General features: G+C 42.7%; 1 protein-coding gene across 5 annotated transcripts in view; it reads left to right on the top strand.

Annotated features, from left to right (window-relative positions):
• The first annotated feature begins 8059 nt into the window (after nucleotides 1–8059).
• Nucleotides 8060–22485, top strand: part of XYLB (xylulokinase) — an 86601-nt gene continuing 72175 nt past the window's right edge. For 2 of the 5 annotated variants that reach the window (XR_009965350.1, XR_009965349.1), the window contains exons 1-7: nucleotides 8060–8359; nucleotides 10333–10415; nucleotides 11293–11362; nucleotides 12584–12664; nucleotides 14388–14474; nucleotides 17688–17816; nucleotides 19052–19117. Coding sequence is in view for 2 of the 5 variants with exons in the window: in XM_062621411.1 (XP_062477395.1) it covers nucleotides 8315–8359; nucleotides 10333–10415; nucleotides 11293–11362; nucleotides 12584–12664; nucleotides 14388–14474; nucleotides 17688–17816; nucleotides 19052–19117 (561 nt within the window). In the remaining 3 variants the exon portion in view is untranslated. Of the gene's footprint in view, nucleotides 8360–9131; nucleotides 9254–10332; nucleotides 10416–11292; nucleotides 11363–12583; nucleotides 12665–14387; nucleotides 14475–17687; nucleotides 17817–19051; nucleotides 19118–22485 lie in introns of those variants that run through there. The other 3 variants (XR_009965348.1, XM_062621411.1, XM_062621412.1) reach the window with 3 other exon arrangements.

The raw sequence follows: 22485 nt of genomic DNA, 5'->3' as shown, positions 1-22485 counted from the left end.
CCCTTTCTCTAGCTTTTTAGAGTGTTTGTTTTTCTTTTTTTAATATAATTTAAATGCAGTCTTGAAGCATTAGCAAGTGACTGTTTTATAGTTAGAAAATATAATAACAAAAAGAAAGGTAGAAACAGGTTGGCTGCTATTATTTGAGTTCCAGACAGTGTTAGTAGAATCAATAGTTACTTTTTAATGTGATTTTTTGATAAGAGCATATATATTTCTTTTGTTTGAAAGTGCAACTTCAAAGCTTGCCCCAGTTAGGGCTTAGTTTAAGTAGTTAAGAACACAGAACTTTCTGATGATGCAGGATTACTTTTTGGCGCCCTCTAAGTGTACATGCTGAGGAAGTTGGGGCTGTTCAGCCTGGAGAAGAGAAGGCTGCTTGGAGACCTCATAGCAGCCTTCCAGTATCTGAAGGGGGCCTATAGGGATGCTGTGAAGGGACTCTTCATTAGGGACTGTAGCGACAGGACAAGGGGTAATGGGTTAAAACTTAAACAGGGGAAGTTTAGATTGGATGTAAGGAGGAAACCCTTTCCTGTTAGGGTGATGAGGCACTGGAATGGGTTGCCCAGGGAGGTTGTGAATGCTCCATCCCTGGCGGTGTTCAAGACCAGGTTGGATGAGGCCTTGGGTGACATGGTTTAGTGTGAGGTGTCCCTGCCCATGGCAGGGGGGGTTGGAACTAGATGATCTTAAGGTCCTTTCCAACCCTAACTATTCTATGATTCTATGCTAATGGGATGAAGAAGCCTATAATGCAAGTTTTCAGTATGATCTTGAGATGTTTCTTCTGATCTGATTTTTCATGTGCTTTCAGACATACAGGGTTCAAATGTATCAGAGGGAGAGTGGCCCAGCTGTCCTTCAAGTCCCTGTGAAGGTTTGGTGAGCTTGGGTGATATGTAGCCTACACTCACATTTCCTTGATAGGATTCTGTTTTCCCCTTTTATCCCTTTGAGATCTTTAAATAAATATAATTAGACTCTGTGTGTGTGTATGTAGGTATATATCACTATATCTATATATCCAAAATAAATCAGGAATGTTATTTTAGCTGGTCTGAGAACGTTGTCTGGTTAGTACAGGTTGTAAAATGGCTTGCCAAATTTCTGTTCCTTGGATCCCCAAGGTTCCCAATAATGAGTGCAATACTACTGATCCAGCCCCTAGTGACTGGGAGGGCTTTTGCAGAACGCAGGTGTGCTTTACTTCTAATACTTATCTGGCTTTGCATGTACTGGGAAGTTGGCGCTATCCAGTTCCCTTTGCAGAATCATGTTTGTGTTTTGTTATTTTTTTTTAACCTTCTGGATGATAAATTTGGTCACACTGAAGTCACTGGATTCATCTCCAATTGAATTGTGCTGGTTGTGGTGTTCTGTATGTGGGTTTTGTGCCTGGCTTAATCAGCATTTAAAAATCTCAGTTATTCTATCTTGACTCTGTTGTAAATAATCCTCAGATTTAATTATTTAAACAATTATTTAATTAATCTGAGGATTAAATAATCTTCCTTTGGAGTGTTAGTTGCTGTGGTAAGTAAACGAAAATGCTGAAATGCTGAAATTTGCTTTGTTAGAGGGCTGCTCACTCTTGTTGGATGCCTGCATTGTTAGGACTGGAATCTCCCCCAGTGCAAACAGTTAGCATCCAAAATTTAAGGTCAGGAATTGTTGTTTGTTTTGTAGTTCTGCTGTGCTTGCCCACTGAGGACTTAGAGATTCTCTTTTAGATGTGACGATGTGCAGAGACAAGTCTAAAAGGAAACTGAAGGTATTTACCAGTTAGAGATTTTAAATAAATGAAACCTGACATCTTCCCTTGCAGTTCCTCAGCCTTCCTTTATCATTTTCTGGTTTCTTAAATTAGTGTGACAAACAAGATAATTAGATTTACTCCATTTTGACCTCATAAAACTGTCCGTTAAAAGAAGGTGAGAGGGAAAGGAATAGCCTTCAATAGTTGTCTTCAGGGATTTTTGTAAATTCATTGAAGCTTCCTTGATCCTACAGATGCCTTAAATTCCAGTTACTGGTCAGTGGAGTTTGTGTTTCTGCTACTACCTAAGTGTCTTTTCTACAGCAACTACTACTCTGACTGTTTCCTGTTCATAGAGTTATGATAATTAGGGTTCTTTACTGTGGGGGTGGTGAGGCACTGGAACAGGTTGCCCAAAGAAGTGGTAAATGCTCCATCCCTGGCAGTGTTCAGGGCCAGGGTGAACAGGGCATTGGGCAACATGGTTTAGTGTGAGGTGTCCCTGCCCAGTGGCAGAGGGGCTGGAACTAGATGAGCTTTAAGGTCCCTTCCAACCCAAATGATGCTATGATTCTATGATGGCTACAACTCAGGAAGGTGACAGCAACCTGGCTTTATTTGTTCTCCCCAAAAATATAATATGCATATAGGAACTCTAGGAGAGTTTCAGGCAGGGTCTGAACCAAATTGGATAAGCTATGTAAATTTTCTGCTTTGATTTTTCCACCTGTAAATGGCATGATTTGGTTCATTCTTGGCTACAAAATTATTTTGATCCTTTCAGGATAGTGCCGAAAAGTGCAAGGCTTGGCCCTTATTAGTTTCCACGTCAGGCATTGTTTCAGTAGGGATGAGTTTATCTTAGATTGTTTTTAATCAATAAAATGTACTTATCTGTAAGTGCAGTTTGATAAGAATCAAGTACAGCATGAAAGAACTGGTTAATCTGTTGTTAATGAAAAGTTTTATCTGGATGACAACATCTTGCTTCTGAGATATTTGCTTTTGAGCATTAGGACATAAACCACTTCAGTATTCATCTTCAAGGAAATCTGCAGGGTGTATAAGCTAACTTTAATAAGTCTTGCAAATGACTCTAGTTGAGACAGTCCTCCAAAGAGGATGGATAACTACTATTATTATTGTGAAAATGAATATGGACTTGAAATCTGTGCAGGGGAGGAAAGTATCCTAAAAATAATTTGTTATTCAGAAACATCCTTCACTTCACTTCCATGCAGAGATCTCCTGAGGAATTTGTACTGCACTTCATAATCACTAGTAGCCTAATTGAGTCAATGAAATTACATCTGTAAAACTAGAGTATGTAAAACCAGATACAATTCCACAGTGCCTAATTCAGTGCCCACTGAAGTCAACACATGTTCTGCTGAATTCAGTTGAAGTGAAAGTGGAGGATTTTATGTATATGATTAAATAGAAGCTGCAAATTGACCAATACCTATGAAACTGACAGTATAACTGGGATTGTGTAGTTGAGCTATCATCTAAATTCTTTTCTTGTTCATGTAAGCTCATATGCTTTTGTATGGGAATCCTGCACCACTTCTTCATGAGGTCTCTATAAAGGGCCTTAATTGGTTAATGCAGTACCACACTTGGGGTTTGGAATATGCACATGTCAAGAATTAGATTGATCAATACATTTGTGGAATTATTACTCTACCAAACTGAGCTGTGTCTTCAGTTTCCATAGAGCAACTGCGATCTAGGCTTCCTCTTGTGGAACTTATGCATGGGGCTTTTGCTGGGTCTTTATAGATACTTTCATCTGTTCAGAATACAGTCAGTAAGATCAGAGTGGATAACAGCTACTTCAATCCATTGCTTTTATTCTTACAGAATGAATAATGAGAATCTCCACAGCCTTTGGAGGCAAGGATAAACACAATGGTTACCACAAAATCATGTGCAAAAGTAACTTCAATGGGTAAATGCATATTTAGGGAAAGGAAATCATTTTGGTGTTAGAATGCCTGACCTGCTGGAAGGCAACTCTGCAAAGAGAGACCTAGGGGTCCTTGTGAACAAGTTGTCCTTGTGTCAGCAATGTGCCCTTGTGGCCGAGGTGGTCAGTGCTGTCCTGGGCTGTGTTAGGAAGAGCATTGCCAGCTGGTTGAGGGAGGTATTCTCTCTCTGCTCAGCACTAGTGAGGCCACACCTGGAGCACTGTGCCCAGTTCTGGGCTCACCAGTACAAGAGAGACGTAGAGCTCCTGGAGCAAGTCCAGCAAAGAGCTACTAGAATGATTAGGGCTTGGAGCATCTCTCATATGAGGAGAGGCTGAGGGAGCTGGGCCTGTTCAACCAAGAGAAGGCTCCAGGGGGATCTGATTGATGTATATAAGTATCTGAAGTGAGGGTGTCAAGAGGATGGGGCCAGGCACTTCTTGGTGATGCCAAGCTATAGGCTGAGAGGCAGCAACCACAAACTAAAACACAGGAAGTTTCACCTGAAAAGGAGGAGGAGGAACTCCCTTACTGTGGGGGGGACTGAGCACTGGAATGGTTTTCCCAGAGAGCTTGTGGGTCTCCTTCCCTGGGGATATTAAAGAGCTGTCTGGACACATTCCTGAGCAATGTGGTGCGGGTGGCCCTGACTAAGCAGGGTGGTTGGACTAGGTGACCCTCAACCATTCTGTGATTCTGTGATCCGTACTTGGTTAAACATTGCTGGAGATTCTGTGATAGCAGAGAACCTGCAATGCTAAGTAGAAAGGGAATGACCTTTAGAGCATTGTCATTGTTCAGATACCTTTCCAGTAGGTAGGTCTAGTGCTCAAACTGAATTTTTTTTTTAAGGTGATATGTTAATGTGTTATTGTTGGGCTACTTGGAGTTTAACATTGTAAACGCCTCCCACCTAATTAAGTGGCATTACACGTGACTATTGAGTTATTTGGCAAATAGGTTGGGGTTTATCTGACCCAGCTTGCTATGTTTAATGTTTCTGAGGCTAATGAAAGTGCGACATGATTTCTTATTAGGAAAAAGTTAATTGTGCCAGCAGGCCTAACAGTGCTAGGTCTAACATGGGCTGCTGCAGTTGTACTGCATGTGCAGAGCTGATGCCTGTACATGCAGTTACTCTTATCTGTCCTATTGTTTCTGTGATGCCAGCCGATGCTGATGTACCCATGTGAAATAAATGTTGTGGGCTTGGAAATATTTGGCTGCCCTGCTACTTAAAATAACTAGTTAGATGCCCAAAATCAAATGCTGGAAGCAAAAGTGTTGGTAGCTTTGGAGTGGATCATGGACTTCTGTTACTTCCTGTGAGGGTGTAAGTACTTCCACATCCCATTAAATTATGGAACCAGTATAAATCAGGATAGCTGGACTGCTGTCAATTTAGTATTCCTAATTTATATCAAAGGCCTGGTCTATCTATTCTGGAGCTTGTTGGCATGTCTAAGGTGATTTGATGATGATGAAGCTTGGTAGTTAGGCTGTCACTGTTTTTGAAGGAGTTCACCTGTGTGAAGCTGAAGAATGCAGTTAAATCTAAGTTCATATCAGGGTGCAACACAGATCAGAGACAGATTCTGATACTCAAAATGAGAATAAAAAGTGAAAAATACCACTGTGTAGGAATATGGAATACAGTTAAAATAATTTGTTTTGCAATAAAATGAAATGAATGTGCAGTTGAAGTTAACTTGACAGTGGGGAGAGGAAAAAAAGCATTAATTGGCATACTAGTTATATCTTATCAGAACAGCCAAGGGCCTAGCAGAGCATGGAGGGTATTGCTTCTCCATCAGGTCAGAAAGTAGTTAATAGGAAAAGGGGAATAAACTTGCTTTTCCCTTTACGCTGCTCCATGTCTTGAGTGATTAATCAGTGCTCTGCCTCAAGCTGTTAAGCTGCAGTGGTGACATTTCAATTATAAATGGCATTTTGTCTATCCCCTTTGGAAATTCTGGGTTTGTCACTGCTAAAACTTCACTAGTACATGATTGTAACTTCACTGATAACTGCACAGCTAAACCTTGTTTACTTTCAAGAAACTATTTTAGAGGCTGTGGTAGTATCTGCAACATGAAGATAGGCTCAGAAAGTTGGGGCTGTTCAGCCTGGAGAAGACTGCATAGAGACATCATAGCAGCCTTCCAGTATCTGAAGGGGGCCTATAGGGATGCTGGGGAGGGACTCTTCTTTAGGGACTGTAGTGATAGGACAAGGGGTAATGGGTTCAACCTTAAACAGGGGAAGTTTAGACTGGATATAAGGAAGAAGTTCTTTCCTGTTAGGGTGGTGAGGCACTGGAATGGGTTGCCCAGGGAGGTTGTGAATGCTCCATCCCTGGCGGTGTTCAAAGCCAGGTTGGACAGAGCCTTGGGTGTCATGGTTTAGTGTGAGATGTCCCTGCCCATGGCAGGGGGTTGGAACTAGATGATCTTAAGGTCCTTTCCAGCCCTAACTATTCTACGATTCGATGAACTTTAATGCAGGAAAAATAGCAACAATGCACATTTTGCATATACAAGTAACTAAACTTAAGAGAACACTGCCTTGGTGGAAGGGTTGACAACAGAATAATTGGGTAAGGCAACAATTCTCCAAACTTGAAACTAGAAAAACGTGAAAGCAGCAATGTTAACATTCCCATTCTGTCCTTGACTGGGTTCTCCTATCCTATTCTCTTGCACCCTTGTTCCTACTTTAAGGAGATCTGATAATAAAAGGCTGGTTATTCCAGCTCTAACTTTTCTGTGCTACTTAAAGCAAAGTATTTCTTGCTTTTGGGGACTATTTTTCTGATACAACTGCTGAACAATATAATTGATTCTTACATCCTCATAAGATTGCTTCACTTATAAACTTAGTTTTTTTCCACTAACCAATACCTCCTTATAAAAAAACAATAAAAATCCACTAATGTCTCTCTTTCTGAAGTAATTTATCATTCTTCCACCTTCAGAACTGACTTCAGTTTCTCTACAGTATTTTGAAAATGGCAGCGTTTCAAGCCTCAGCCTCTGTATCTGTTACTTGTTTATAGGGAATGTGCAGCAAGTTAAAGGGCAGAGTAAGCCTCTCCTTGGCTCACCAGTCACATCCTGTATTAATGGAAAAACAGCCTCTGTGTTGTTTTTGATCCTTTGCTTTCTGGTAAGAGTTTCACTAAGGAAACAGTTGTTGGTAACATTTAAAACCCCCTTTATTTCCTTCACAGCCTCTTGGGTAAGTGAGACCTTTGTTCAGGATGCGTCCATCCAGTACGAGCTCCTTTGAGGGGGGAAAATTCCATCACTACCTGATAACCATCTGATTTAAAGAAGACAAACTACAAACTGGGTGACCATATAATACTTTTATTTTTAAATGGACTTGTACTTCCACTTAGTTCCTTTGGATGTTTTGTGATTGCAGACTCCTCAGATAAATTTGCAGGATCAGACTCTAAAATGCAGGCCCATAACACTATGCATTTAAAGGGATTTGTATTTTTCAGACAATTTTCAATAAAACTCTGTCTTATTTACAAATGTTGTGGCCACATTTCTAATAAGGTACTGTCAATACAGAATATTCAGAGGTGCTGTAATAGAGTAAACTGGGTTTAAAAGTCAGTATACTGGAATGTTAGTTTGCATCGTAGGTTGAGAGTCTTCAGGACTAATGTTAAAGGTTTTTCTTTGCAATAATAATTAGAAATCTTCAAAGTATAAACCTATGGGAGTTAGGGCTTTGAGAAATCACTGGGAATATTTAAAATGTATTTAAAACATTCAGCATATTACAAAATTCAGTAATATTTTACAGTTTAAAGGGCATTTCAAATTAAGTATTTGTACTGTTAAAGTAGTTTAAGATCCTGGGCATGTAAAACCCATTTGACTTCATTAAGGCCCTGCTAGGGTACCACCTTGATTGCAGAATGAAAGCATTTTAGATGAGCCTTCTGATTAAGCAATTCCACTTTGCCTGTCACATGTTACGGCAGGTAATAAACCCAAGATACCTCCCCAGGCCCTTCCAGCAGAAAAGGGAGAGCAACCCCAAACTTCAGCCTAAGTACCAATTCTTGATTATTTTCTTAGTGGGATACTATGTATTTGTGCAAGCCAGAGCACAATACAGCAACAGGACTGGTAGATAGTAATGGGATATTAACATTTCCTGAATTCCTTTGGAATGTAGTTTGAAGTTGTTCCTGTTTTGTTTTCCTTCCGTTCGCTGTGCAGCTGCTTTGGCGTTTTATCACCTACTCGGGCATAGGCAGGCTGAGGGATCACGGTGTGTTATCTCCCAGTTACCGGTGATCAGCAGCCCTGGCACCGAGCAACCCGCCGCCCCATCACATCTCCTCCCCTCCCCAGAGCTCTTCCGTGCTGCCACCACTCTGCACAGCCCCTCCGTGCAAGGCATGAGGGGCTGCTCCTGCTCGCCCTGCTCCCCGTGCGCGGAACACTCATTAACTCCCGACCTCCAGCTCCGCACGCCCGGGCTGGCGGCGCCTTCCCGGGGGGGCCGGGCCTGCAAAGCCGCCGCGGAGCAAGGGTGAGAGCCGGACGGGCCGGGCAGCGCCATGGCGGCTCCGTGCTACCTAGGCTGGGATTTCAGCACGCAGCAGGTATCCGCAGCCGCTTCTTTCTGCCTTTCCCCTCCTCTACCCTCCTTCAGCCGGCGGCGGCTGCGCGCAGGGCCAGCAGAGCCGGGGTCCGGATCCGGCGGAGTGGGTCCGTGCTGCCCTGCGCGGGGCTGGGTTGCCGCCGCCGGGGGTCAAGCGCTGAGCGGGTTACACCCGGCCGTGCCCTGGGGGGCTGCAAGCGGGGGAGGCCCGGCCCGGCCCGGCCCGACCCAGCCCGCCCGCCATCGTGGCCCTCCGGGCTGCCGCTGCGCTGACCCGCACGCAGCACGGGAGAGGAACGGGCCTTCCTCCCGCCAGGCGGCTGTCAGCGCTCGTTTCCTCCACCCCGCGACGGCTCTGTTCTGCAGGGTTTCCCCTTTTACAGCAGCGCGCTGCCGGATGCTGTGCTGTGCTGGGTGCCGCCGTTCGCACACGCCGGCAGCCTGCCACAGCTCACGCAGGATAACGCCTAGTGCTTCACGTGTTTTAAAGCTTCAGTGGGCCGTGGGCAGTGCTTGTGCCTGGTTGTCCACGTGCCTCATCCAGCATAAACGCATCTTTTGTCCCTTTCTGTTTGTCCCATCTCTTGACTGAAGCTGTAGGCTGCATGTCCTGACGTGTCCTTCTTCCCCATCCTGCTAAGGATGCCTTTAATCCTGGAAAGGATTGCTGTGGCCCTTTACATGCAGGCTGAACTGAGACCCCTTTGCCCGCTGCATCAGACAGCCTGGGAGCTGTGATTTGCACCTGATTCCAGCTTTTCCAGTGTCCTCGTGTGAATCAGGATTAGTAGGATTGTGAACCTGGATGTTTGGGTTGCTTCTTGAAGTTTTGATTTGTTGGCACAATTGGGTATTGATACACTGTGAATAGAAACTCTGCTCAAGTTGTCCTGAGGTATGAATACGTTTAAAATAGGCATATAAGCATAAATCACTTCATTATATCTGTGCTGAAGTTCGGGAGCTTGAAAAGACGCATTCAGGCTGGATTGATTAAGTGTTTTTTAAGGGGGCATGCTGCAAGCAGAAAGCCAATTAAGCTGCAGTGGGTCAGAACCATTTTAAAGCTAGCACAGGGCATCAGGTTGGTAATGAATAGTTGTGCCCCAGTGCATAAATAATGGTCCTACATTAGTATGGCTAAATTGGGATGGCCTTGTTACTTGAATGCAACTCAGAGATGACTTAGTCTTTTTCTGTCTGTTCCTTTAGCAGCAGTTTGCACTCTATCCTTTGTTGAAATATGCGCAGAATGTGAGCTGCCTTCTCATTTTTCTTCTAGGTTGTTAATGTTTTTCTTCTGTAGTAAGTGAACTCGAGTTGATAGAGGAGGAAAGGTTGTGGTACCCTTCTAGTACGTGCTTACAAGAAAATGCAGCTTTACGGGGTTACCTGTTTGGGATGTTGCTTTCCATATATTGCAGACGCTTGGAATAAACTTGTGTAATGCCCTCTGAGATTTGCCAGGCTAGTAGAGCTTGGTTTACTCATCATTTGGGGAGCAGGGAAGATCCTCAAGGTATTCTAAGGGCATGTCAGGTTCCTTGGTGAGATAGATGGGACAAGAAAACAAGGAGAGGGGGAAAAAAGCCACCACCAACATATGGCATCTTTAATCTAAGATACTGTATTCTTTGGAGAAATTGGAAAGAATGGTTACAATGGTGCAAGTTACGAACCTGGTCACTTGTTTGTTGTACTTTAGCATATGCCTTCCTCTGGATCTGGTGTGCTTAAGGAGAGGGAAAATGAGGGGGGAAGGGAATGCAAGCACACAAATATGCATGTTGCTGAACAGGTGGCGTGCTGGAAATCCACACAGTAACTTGTTTAATGTAAAATTGTGCCCATGCTTTCAGCAAGTTGTATGGATTTGGGTGATCTTTCACATTTTCTCTGGGGGAACTGATTTATTATAAATGAGTTATTTGTTTGTTGTAAATTTTTGTTAACATCCTATTTTATATCTTCTAGCTGAAAGTCATTGCTATCGATGAGCAGCTGAGAGTAATTTATGAGGATAATGTTCATTTTGATAAAGACCTTCCGGAATTCAAGTAAGGCTTTTTATGTTTTGTTTGGATACTCGAATTTAGAATTTTGGAGGTTGGGTGGGAGGCTGTTGTCCTGTTTGGTTTCATTGATGTGTGGAGGCATGGAAAAACTTCCTGCCATGTTCATGTTTCATACTTGGCAAGGGTAACGTATGCTCTTGTCTTCCTTAGTATGCAAATATGGCAAGGACCCCCAACAGGAAATGAAGAAAATCTACCCCAAAATACTATGTATAAATAAATAATTTATTTTTTTCTTTTGGGACTTCAGACTTGTGAACATGTCTGTTTCTTCTTGAGTTGCAGAAGTAAGCATCACTTTTGTGTCAGGGCAGAATGCTATGATAACAGCAAGTAAATTGCATGAGGGGAACTTCCAAAAGGCATTTAGAGACAAATGCTGTGGTTCCAAATCTCACAATAAGATGCAGGATGACAGTATTTGTTCAGTTAATAGACAAGAATTTACAAACATTCTCCATAGTCACAAGTTTCAGTTAAGTGTATTTATTTACTTAATGGCTTAACAGCAAAGATTGAATTTCATCTTCTAGGTTCTGGCCACTACTGGGAACAGTCAAGAAATTTAGAAATAGCTATGAATGACATAGGGCCAGTGAGCAGTATCAGCACTGGAATCTATCTTCAGGGTTAGAGCCTTTCCTTGCAAATTACTTACTGTGCAATTGGGTCAAATATCTCTTATGTTACTTCCTAGCAGCTGGCTTTTACTTTTTCAGGTTTTGAACGCTGATTGTATCCTTCCTCTTAGCATAAAAGCATTTCAAACCCTTTTGGTTATTAATAAACTTGAAGATCTTTTCTTGGTGGGGAAAAAAAATTACTGAATTTACCAAGAGAAAATTTTTTATTCATGTAGGACTCAAGGTGGAGTCTATATTCACAGTGACAGGCTGACAGTCACTTCTCCTGTGCTAATGTGGGTCAAGGTATGAGCAATCTTTATGCAGTTCAGCTTCTTCTTTGCTGTTATTGAAAAGGAAATGTATTCCAAGCAGTAGTGAAACTCGTCATTCAAATCAGCGTAGCCCTTTTGCTTGCATTCTGTTTCTTTTAAGTGTTATTCTGTCTTTGGTATGCAAATATTAATGTTACCTTTTTGGTGTGTGGGGGGTTCATTCGTTTGTTTGCTCTCTACTATTACAGCAGTGTATGTATGATAATCTTTAACTGGCTTCCTCTCATTTGGAAAAAAGACCGTTTTTTTCCCTCATCTTTTTGTTTCATGTGTCACATAGAGGTTATTTGCACCATTTTTTTAAAGTAAGCTTTGATACCAGTTTGAGACATCAATTGGTTAAGTGGTTAAAAAGCAATTTATTCAGTGATTCCCAGTCACTTCAAGTGGTGTTTATTTTGAAATACAACATTATTTTCTATTTTAAAAGAAGGCTTTCCTTGCTGCTGTGTGGATTCTACAACACTTGCTCTCACCTAGCACTAGCTAAATTTGTCTAACTGGTGTTATTTGCATAGTTAAGGTATTTGAAAGGTCAAAGACGCCACAGCTAGTGATCCTCAGTAGTTAACAAAGGTTTGGTAAATTTGCTTGCAATTGGTCTTTTGAACCATAGTGAACAGGAACAGCTGTAATTATTAAATCAATAATATGATGATATAAGTATATGATGCGTGCTTAAAGTGCTAACTTCACTTGAATTAGCCTTATATTAAAGAGACTCTGAGTTTTCACCTGGCACTGGGGGCAGTGCTATTGAGGATACCTAACATCTTGTATGACAGGGTGTAGAGTGCAACCTGTTAAGATTTCATAGATTTCCAAAAGTAAGAACAGGGAAAGATAATCTTGCTTTGTGTCTGGCACTGTTGACAGTGGTCTTTTAATGAACTGGAATTCTTTAACTCTTGCCTCTTATTTAGGTTTCAAGGAATGGTTCTTTATGATTCAGCTTCTTCAAAGACCTTTTTTTTTTCCCCCATGTGATTCAACTTGTCTTTTATGGACTCTTCCTTAGTAAATTAATTTATGCAGCTTCTTGAGATATCCATAGTTATTAGCTAATTTTTCATTATTTGCCAATGGATTCTTGTCAGTGATGACACAAGTTTACTGTTTAATTCCAGAGACTGTGAGTATGCATAATTTGATAGCTTGTTACAGGTATTCTTGATTCTGCTTGGTTTTGTAGGCTCTGGATATGATTTTGGAAAAGATGAAGTCTTCAGGCTTTAACTTCTCTCAAGTCAGAGCTTTGTCTGGTGCTGGCCAGGTTAGTTTATTAAAAAAATATCAGTCTTACTGTATTTCTTCAATAGAGTATAAGGTATAGTTATAAATTTCATATAAATAATTGTATTGCAGAACACCATAATGACATCAAGCAAGACTGAAGCTTCTATATAAGCAGCCATTGAAAGATCTGTTCCTCAGGGTAGCTTAAAACTCTGACGCACACAAAGCAGTCACTAAGAAGGTGGTGGGAGTGGAGGATGAAGTTTACAGTGCAGTTGTTTAGATCAGTATAGTGCATAACTAGTTGGCTTCCTGTTGTTTAAATGCTTTGTACAAAGATTCTGAAATGACTGAAGTAATTTTGAATTTCAGCTTATCCAGGTGCTTGTGGAAATGGGGTAGAAAAAATAGCAAGGAGTGCAGTTTTCTAAAGGTGTACTAACATGCTGTTGAGTGCAGTTTTTGTTGGCTAGGATAGAGATCTGCCTGGGAACAGCAGAAACCAAATGGTGATGGTCTTTGCAGAAATGGCAAAGATGCTGCTGTAGCTTAGCCTATAGTACATAATGCTGCTTTTATAAAACCCATCCTGAGATTTAGTCAGCCAGTCTCCTAGTACTCTGGTGAAATAAGGAAGTCCTTTATAACTTTCACAGATGATAATGGTGAGGACAGCACTGAAACAATAGCTAATTCTGACACATGAGGTTTCGGTTATTCATCTTGCTATATCTGGGACTAATTAATCAAACCTCTTGCTTTGATCTCCCTTTCATCGATTTCAGTTGAAAGTCAGCAAAGTGTCTGAAAATCATAGCCAATATCAAGGCTCTGTTTTGAAGTCTTCAGTGGAATAGAAGTTAGGACTGCCAAGTAATCCCAGCTCACTCAAGGGAAAAAATGAAGTGCATTTCCAGATTTCCTGTATTCCCTTTATTTTACCCATCCTTCAATAAAAGTTGGGGGAATCAACTTGGTTCAATATTCAGATTCTTTCAGGTAGAAAAGATTTCGAGTTGCCTCCTTTGAATCCACAGTGTCTCCGTTTTCTCTTTGAAGAACTGTCTTTATGCTGCAGATCACTGTGGAGGTGCACTGATATGCCAGTGTTTATCCCAAAGAAGGGATAAATGTGATCTCGATTACCTCCAGAAATGTCAGAGAGATGTGAAACACAATCTGGATGACACTGTGGTCAAGTACTCTGTGTCGAGGGGGTTCTGTGTGACTTGGTGTCATCGGAACTATGAGTGGGTTGTTGGATGGTGCTTTGTAGTTTCCTTACGGTGTTCTGCAGGTGCGTAACTAGAGATGCCTGCCTTGAGGAAGCTCCCAGAGAGATGGAGCTTAAATAACCTCAAAATTCTGCAGTCCTTAGTGGTGACTGGGGCGGGCATGTAATTGAAGAATCTGGGGGCTGTGCTGAAATAGTGCAGAACTAACAGTCTTGACAGTGGAGCTATGGCTACAGCTCAGAGAACCCTCAGAGAAGTATCTAATGCCATTAGCAGTATAATAATAGTTCCCTGTAGAAACTGCCATAGTTCAAAATCGTCACTGTCTCTTGGCTGCTACATATTCTGGTTTAGAATATGCTTTGCTCAATCTTGGGGTCTTTTAATGAAACAGTTGATTTGAAAAAGTGCATTTTTTTTGATCCTTGGTTTGGAGAGAGTTCTCTGTCCCTTAAAGCTTGAAATTCAGATGAATTTCGTAGCTTGGGAGGGCATCCTCAGCTTCTGTTTCTGTACTTTCTGCAGCAACATGGGAGTGTGTACTGGAAAAAAGGAAGCATGCAAATTTTAAAGAATGCATCAGCTGAACTGCCTTTACATCAGTCACTACAGGTAAACATGCATAAAAGACCTCTGAAGGGAGACCTGCACTGTCCTTTTTCTGATCCTTACACATTGCTTTTCTTCTTGCAAACCTTTCCTCTTGTTTGGCAGAGTTGCATCCTGCTGCAGCATAAAATGGAATGTACTGGTTATTCCTTCAGCTCCAGGGCTTTTGACATTTCCTTTATTCCTAAGTGGCAGTATATACTGCTTTAAAAGCTTACAGTTGCCAGTGGGCATCCCAGAATCTTTCTGTGTCAGAGTAGCAGCCCGCTTGTTCTTTTAGGAAATGTAATATTTTTGTAAATGACCTATAAATATTTTACTTTAAATACAGATTTGTGTTAACAAAAAATTGTGGTGAAAAACACTGTTGTACCGAAGTTTTCTTGCAGTGCTTGTGATTTAACTAGAAAAAAATATATATAAAAATAACAATTTACACACTTAATGTCTGAAAGGATGAAAGTGTAAAGCTATGTGGAGACAAGTACATTGTTGAACCTAAACATTTTGTGTATGTGTGTATGGTTGGTAAGTTTTGAACACAGACTTTTATTTAAAGACAAACTGTTATTTAAAAAGAAAAGTAGGGAGGAATCAGCTTTCTCTGGAAGACCCTTACCTTACAGAGTCACAGAATCATAGAATAGTTAGGGTTGGAAAGGACCTTAAGATCATCTAGTTCCAACCCTCCTGCCATGGGCAGGGACACATCACACTAAACCATGACACCCAAGGCCTTGTCCAACCTGGTCTTGAGCACTGCCAGGGATGGAGCATTCACAACCTCCCTGGGCAGCCCATTCCAGTGCCTCATCACCCTAACAGGAAAGAATTTCCTCCTTACATCCAGTCTAAACCTCCCCTGTTTAAGTTTTAACCTGTTACCCCTTGTCCTGTCACTACAGTCCCTAATGAAGAGTCCATCCCCAGCATCCCTGTAGGCCCCCTTCAGATACTGGAAGGCTGCTATGAGGTCTCCATGCAGCCTTCTCTTCTCCAGGCTGAACAGCCCCAACTTCCTCAGCCTATTTTCATACAGGAGGTGCTCCAGTCCCCTGATCATCCTTGTGGCCCTTCTCTGGACTTGTTCCAACAGTTCCATGTCCTTTTTATGTTGAGGACACCAGAACTGCACACAATACTCCAGGTGAGGTCTCACAAGAGCAGAGTAAAGGGGCAGGATCACCTCCTTCAACCTGCTGGTCACGCTCCTTTTGATGCAGCCCAGGATACGGTTGGCTTTCTGGGCTGCAAGCGCACACTGAAGCCAGCTCATGTTCATTTTCTCATCAACCAACACCCCCAAGTCCTTCTCTTTAGGGCTGCTCTGAATCTCTTCTCTGCCCAACCTGTAGCTGTGCCTGGGATTGCCCCGACCCAGGTGTAGGACCTTGCACTTGGCATGGTTAAACTTCATGAGGCTGGCATCAGCCCACCTCACCAGTGTGTCAAGGTCCCTCTGGATGGCATTCCTTCCCTCCAGCGCATCAACTGAACCACACAGCTTGATGTCATCGGCAAACTTGCTGAGGTCACACTCAATCCCACTGTCTATGTCAGTGATGAAGATGTTGAACAAGACCGGTCCCAACACCAACCCCTGAGGGACACCACTCATTACTGCTCTCCAACTGGACATCGAGCCATTGACCACAACTCTTTGCGTGCGGCCATCCAGCCAGTTCTTTATCCACTGAGAGGTCCATCCATCAAATTGATGTCACTCCAATTCAGAGACAAGGATGTCATGTGGGACAGTGTTGAACGCTTTACACAAGTCCAGGTAGATGATATCAACTGCTCTACCCCTGTCCATCAGTTCTGTAGCCCCATCATAGAAGGCCACCAAATTGGTCAGGCAGGATTTCCCCTTAGTGAAGCCATGCTGGCTGTCACCAAGCACCTTGTTGATTTTCATGTGCCTTAGCATGCCTTCCAGGAGAATCTGCTCCAAGATTTTGGCAGGCACAGATGTGAGACTGACCGGTCTGTAATTCCCCGGGTCATCCATTTTCCCCTTCTTGAAAATGGGGGCTATATTTCCCTTTTTCCAGTCGTCAGGAACTTCACCTGACTGCCACGATTTCTCAAATATGATGGCCAGCGGCTTAGCAACTTCATTTGCAGCTCCTTCGGGACCTGCGAATGGATTTCATCAGGACCCATGGACTTGTGCACGTTCAGATACTTAAGACGGTCTCGAGCCAGATCCTCTTCATCAGTGGGCCCAAGGTCTTCATTCTCACAGTCCCTGTGTCTGCCTTCCAAGACTTGGGTAGTGCGGTCAGAGCCTGTGTCAGTGAAGACCGAAGCAAAGAAGTCATTCAAAACCTCAGCCTTCTCCAAATCCTGTGTAGCCAGTTCTCCCGAGAGCTTCCTGAGGGGGCCTACATTCTCCCTAGTCTGTTTTTTATTTGCTGTGTACCTGTAGAATCCCTTCCTGTTATCCTTAACATCCCTAGCCAAGTTTAATTCTAACTGGGCCTTAGCTTTCCTAACCTGGTCCCTAGCTTCCCAGACAACATCCCTGTACTCTTCCCAGGCCGCCTGTCCTTGCTTCCACTTATTATAAGCCTCTTTTTTCATTTGAATTTTCCTCAGTAGCTCTTTATCCATCCAAGGAGGTCTCCTGACCCTCCTGCTGCACTTCCTTCTGGTTGGGATGCAACACTCCTGAGCTTGCAGCAGGTGATCCTTGAATATTAACCAACAGTCTTGGGCCCCCCCTGCCCTCTAGGGCTATATCCCATGGAACCTTCCTAAGCAGGTTCCTGAAGAGGCAAAAGTCTGCTCTTTTGAAGTCCAGGGCAGTGAGCTTGCTGCGTGCTCTTCTCACTGTCCTGAGGATCTCAAATTCGACCATCTTGTGATGATCACCCCACCCCGTGATGATCACTAAAAAGTGGGGTGAAACTTGCATAAAGGGGCAGGTGCTTTGGCTGCTGAAGGAGTGTACTGAGACATTGTGCTGCAGGTTATGTCAAGTAACAGCAGAAAAAGCCTGTGTTTCCATCTAGTGTAAGGCTTGGGTTAAACTTCTCACCACTGATCAGCATGCTGCCCGGTATCTGCATTCCTGTCATTATTGAGAGGAGACCAGAAGGTATGTCAGAGAACTGAACTGTGAGCTGATATATAGGTCTGTTGTATTGCTGTAACTGTAGTAGGGACTTCTTAGAGATCAGATTTACTAATAAAGGATATTGTTCATTGCAGGCTTGTTTTTCTGTCAGTAACAGCCCCATATGGATGGATTCTAGCACAGCTTCCCAGTGCAGCACTTTGGAGAAAGCCGTGGGGGGAGCACAGCACCTAGCAAGTATCACTGGTTCTCGAGCCTATGAGGTAAGAAGCAGATGGGAAGAAAGTCCTCAGCAGTCTTGTGATAGAAACAATTCTGCCATTACAGTGGTCCACAGCAGACAGTGATCAGCCATTATATAGGAAGAGAGTTTTTGAAGGAAGTCCAACAGTATTGTGCTTTGTAGTAGTTTCACAAAGGAAGATGTGGAAAATTTGAAGTGAAATTAGGTAAATACTAAAAATTTTGCTGCAGGAAGCAACGGGGTTGAGCTGTTGCATTTGGCTAGTGTTTCTGAAATAGTGTTTGGTAGCCTGGTTCTCCCCTGGGAGCTCCTGTGCAGTCACGTTTCCATTGGGGTGGCAATCCAGTTTGTGCTACAGGTTTACTTTGGGTTATGATCCCCTGTTTGTGGATTGATGTTCTAGTTTACTCCTGCAATTAGAAGATTGGCCTTTTAATATTCCCTAAAAGCTAACAAGCAGCTGTTGACCTCAGAGGTTTGGGGTGCTATCAGAGAGTACTGTCGCTTGTCTCCTCTTCCTGATACCTTTTTCTGTTGTAACTGGGACACTGAGTTATGTAGTGGGACCAGTGCTGCCTTCCAGGCATGTCAGCACCTGCCTGCTTTTTCTGTTGGTTCAACAGAATAAGGCTCTAACTTCCCAAATTGCTGATTCTGGTTTTGAATCGTCATGCAAGATTTATGGCCAGTGTTGAAAACAGACTTTGCATATCACTAACAGTTTATTTTTAACTTGCTAAAGGTTAAGGTTACAGTGTTAGAAGTTTTCTGTTATTTGATATAATACGTGGATAAAAAATAATTATTGTTGCAACTGTTATTAGCCTGTGCTGGAGTTGCTTCTTTGAGTATGAAAATTTCTGCTTTGCTCCCAGTTCACCTGCCTCTCAAAAAGGTACATAGGCTCGGTAGCTTACACCTTTTCAAGGATTTGAAGGCAGCATGTGAATTGTGCTGGTTTCTGTGCACAGAATAAGTGTGATTCATTCCATTGAACTGTCATTTCTGAAATGTAAATTACGGATAGGAATGCTTTTCACATGCCTTTTCTTTTCAAAAGGTGAGCAAAATTCTCATAATGAGACTATGTGTTATAGCCTGTTTAGTGCAGATTGCCTGCTGTGCACTGACTTTCATCATGCATCAGGCAAATTAAATATCCAAAGTGCAATGTACTGAACTCATTACACAGAGTTAATGATTATTGACTCCATTTAGAGTTTGTGTTTCTAAGCATTTGCATTTCTTTCTCAGCGTTTTACAGGAAACCAGATAGCAAAGATTTATGGCCAGAATCCTGAGGTCTACATGGAAACTGAGGTTGGCTCAACTTCAATTCACTTATTGGAAAACACAGTTGAAAATCTTTTAAAATTAATTTTGTAGAGGTGTTTTTACAAACTTTTTTACTAACGAGTGTATTGATCCTTGTGTTTGATTTTAAGATAAGTTTGATTAGTTTATTTTTTGTCTTGTTACATTTTTAGTTGTTAGGCAGATAAAAGTCAGGCATCAGTTCCATCTTCAATGTTAAATTTGCTGAACTGCTGAAGTGAACCTTAAACTAAAGTTGCTGGGGGAGGGGAACCTCAATCCATTCCACTCCTACCAGTTTGATGCCAGTGCTAGCAAGAGATGCCCAGAGCCAGAGAGGGATGGCAGGTAAGCAGGAGAGCACCTGAAGAGCAGCACAAAGAAATTCCAGCCGCTCCAGCCAGTAAGTCAGCTTCACTGGGGGCCCAACTTCAATGCCTCTGTGCAAAGTCATGTAGCATGGGGAATAAACAGGAGGAGTTAGAGAGTATGCCTGCAGGGCTACAATCTCATTGGCATTGTGAAGACATGGTGGGATGGCTCCTGTGACTGGAGTGCTGGAGTGGAAGGATAAAGGCTTTCTAGGAAGAACAGGCAGGGGAAATGAGAACAGGGTGTCACCCTATGTCAGTGACCGGCTGCCGTGCATACAGGTCTGCCTGGGGATGGATGAGGAGCTGACCAAGAGTTTATGGGATGGGATTAAAGAGAGGGCAGGGACAGGTGATATTACAGTAGTGGTGTGCTACAGGGTGCCTGAGCAGGAAGAACAAGTAGGTGAGCATTCTGTAGACAGATAGGAGCAGCCTTACATTCACAAGTTCTGGTCCTCACAGGGAATTTCAACAACCCCAAAATCTATTAGAGGGACAACACAGCAGGGCATAGGCAAAATCCAGGAGGTTCTTGGAATAGGTTGATAATAACTTCCTTCTCCAAGGGATAGCGGAACCAATGAGGAAAGATGCTATGCTAGAGCTTGTTCTCACCAGCAAGGAGGAACTGGTAGGGAATGTGAAGCTCAAGAGCAGCCTTGGCTGGAATGACTGTGACATGATGGAGCTCAAGTTCCTTAGGGCAGCAGGGAGGGTGCATAGCAAGGACTGCATCGCTGCACTTCAAGAGAGCAGACTTTGGCCTCTTCAGGGATCTGCTTTGTAGAATTCCATGGGATAAAGCCCTGGATCAAAGAGGAGCCCAAGGAAGCTGGATAATATTCAAGGATCACCTCCTCCAAGCTCAGGAGTGATGCATTGTAACAAAGATGAAGTTGGGCAAGCAGGTCAGGAGGCCTGCATGGATAAACAATATGCTCCTGGAGAAACTCAGACACAGAAGGGAGGCTTACAGAGGGTGGAAGCAAGGACAGCTCTCATGAGATCCCCTCCCTTGCAGTCCTGCATTCAGCTCTGAGAACTCCACCAGAAAAAGGACATGGAGCCGTTGGAGCAAGTCTAGAGGAGGCCATGAAGATGCTCTGAGGGCTGGAGCACCTCTCCTATGGGGACAGGCTGAGAGAGTTGGGCTTGTTCAGCCTGGAGAAGAGAAGGCTCCAGGGAGACCTTGGAGCAGCTTCCAGTGCCTAAAGGGGCTGACAAGAAAGCTGGAGAGGAAGTTTTGACAAGGACATGTAGGGATAGGATGAGGGGGCTTTAAACTGCAAGGGTGTAGATTTAAATTAGTTATTTGTTCTTTCCTGTGAGGGTGCTGAGGCCCTGGCACAGGTTGCCCAGAGAAGCTGTGGCTGCTCCATCCCTGGCAGTGTTCAAGGCCAGGTTGGACAGGGCTTGGAGCAACCTGTTCTAGTGGAAGGTGTCCCTGCCCATAGCAGGGTGTTGGAACTAGATAACCTTTAAGGTCCCTTCCAACCCAAACCATCCTATGATTATGTCATTTAAGACATCAGGTTTCATTGGATCTCACCTTTGTGGAAGAAGCTTTTTAAAAAAAATACTCTAATTTGAGTACTAATAAATTGTGTTTACTGCAGTTTGAACGTAAGTTGGTAATTAAGTACAGAGTTGAAATTTACACACTTAGAACTGAATGTTTGCATGCAGAAATGTGATTGCTCTGCCACACAAAGCTAGCACCCATGTGGATGTGTGTAGGAAAAAAGCTGCAATCAATTCTAGGCTCTTTTTCATAGTTTTTCCCTTGAGGAGTTATTTTGATTTTATTATAGCAAATGAATTGTACTGTGTAGTTTATTTCCTTCTGATTTTTAATTTTCAGAAGTTGGCTTCCAATTCCATTATTGTTTCAGTTCATTGAGTCTGAAATGCAATGGTTTGAAGCAAGGTGAAAACTCCATGCAAATATGATGTAAATGAAAGAAGGACTCATGTCCTGTGGTTAGAAGATGCCAAATATCTGGACCCATGAGCTCGGGCCTCTCCTGTTTTTGTATTACTGCAGTAATCAGTAGCATTAATCATAATTTTTTTTTTTTATGGTGTTTTAAATCTCACCCCTGCATGAAACAATTTAATGGAGAAGTGAGTTGCAAAGTTGACTCTCTATTTTGTGGAGAATGCTTACTTTTTAATACTTTTTTCTTTCTTAGTGCATTTTCATTGTATAACCTTTATGCTGGCAAGGTATGGGATGAAAAAGAACACTCATACAGTCTGATAATAAGCTTAAGACTAAATTTAGAGATATGTTAATGGGAGCGATGTGAGCTCGTGGAACTGAGATATAGTCAGAACAATTTCAGACTTTGAGGGCTGGTTGCATTGATGGCATCTTTTAGCAGTAAATGATATGCAAGATGTTTTGTTCAAGCACAGAATACCTCCATGCTCTTGGGGAGCCTCAAAAATCAGCATCTGGCAGTCACAATGTGGAAGGTGGATGTTTTTCCTTCTGTAGGTCAGCTTGCTAAACTGGCTGATTCAGAGTTTAACTTCATCCTTTTCCTTCCATTTCAGGCAGCTAGTGCCCACTGGGGCACCACAGAAGGTAGGCCTTCATTATCTAAGCACAATATGATATATTCTTGGGGAGAGACGCATGAAGAGCAAGTGCATCATTAAGTTTCCCAGCCATTATAACCACCTCTTAGAGCTCTGGCTATAGTCCCATCTTTGAATGCTGTGTGAAGCAGTGATTTTTGTGATCATCAGTAAAAAACCTGTCACTGCTGGCTCACTCAACCAGTAGAGATTTGATTCGGATTAGTTATTGGGTGACAGTCATTTCTTCTGAATTAGTCAGAGCACACAATAAGGAATTTGTCAGCTTTTATGCCAGCTTCTTGGGAAGAAATAATATTTGATCACCTAGAAAGCTTGGCGGTAGCCACTTAAATTGGTGGTTTGTATAGCAGATTTGAAGTGGGAGCAAGTTCTTATTGAATCAGTGCATTGTGT

Source organism: Pezoporus occidentalis, unplaced genomic scaffold, assembly GCF_034315485.1.
Source record: "Pezoporus occidentalis ecotype Australia unplaced genomic scaffold, CSIRO_AGI_Poc_V1 ctg23, whole genome shotgun sequence".
In the NCBI taxonomy this organism is placed as follows: domain Eukaryota; kingdom Metazoa; phylum Chordata; class Aves; order Psittaciformes; family Psittacidae; genus Pezoporus; species Pezoporus occidentalis.
This window is presented reverse-complemented; position numbering and strand designations above follow the sequence as displayed.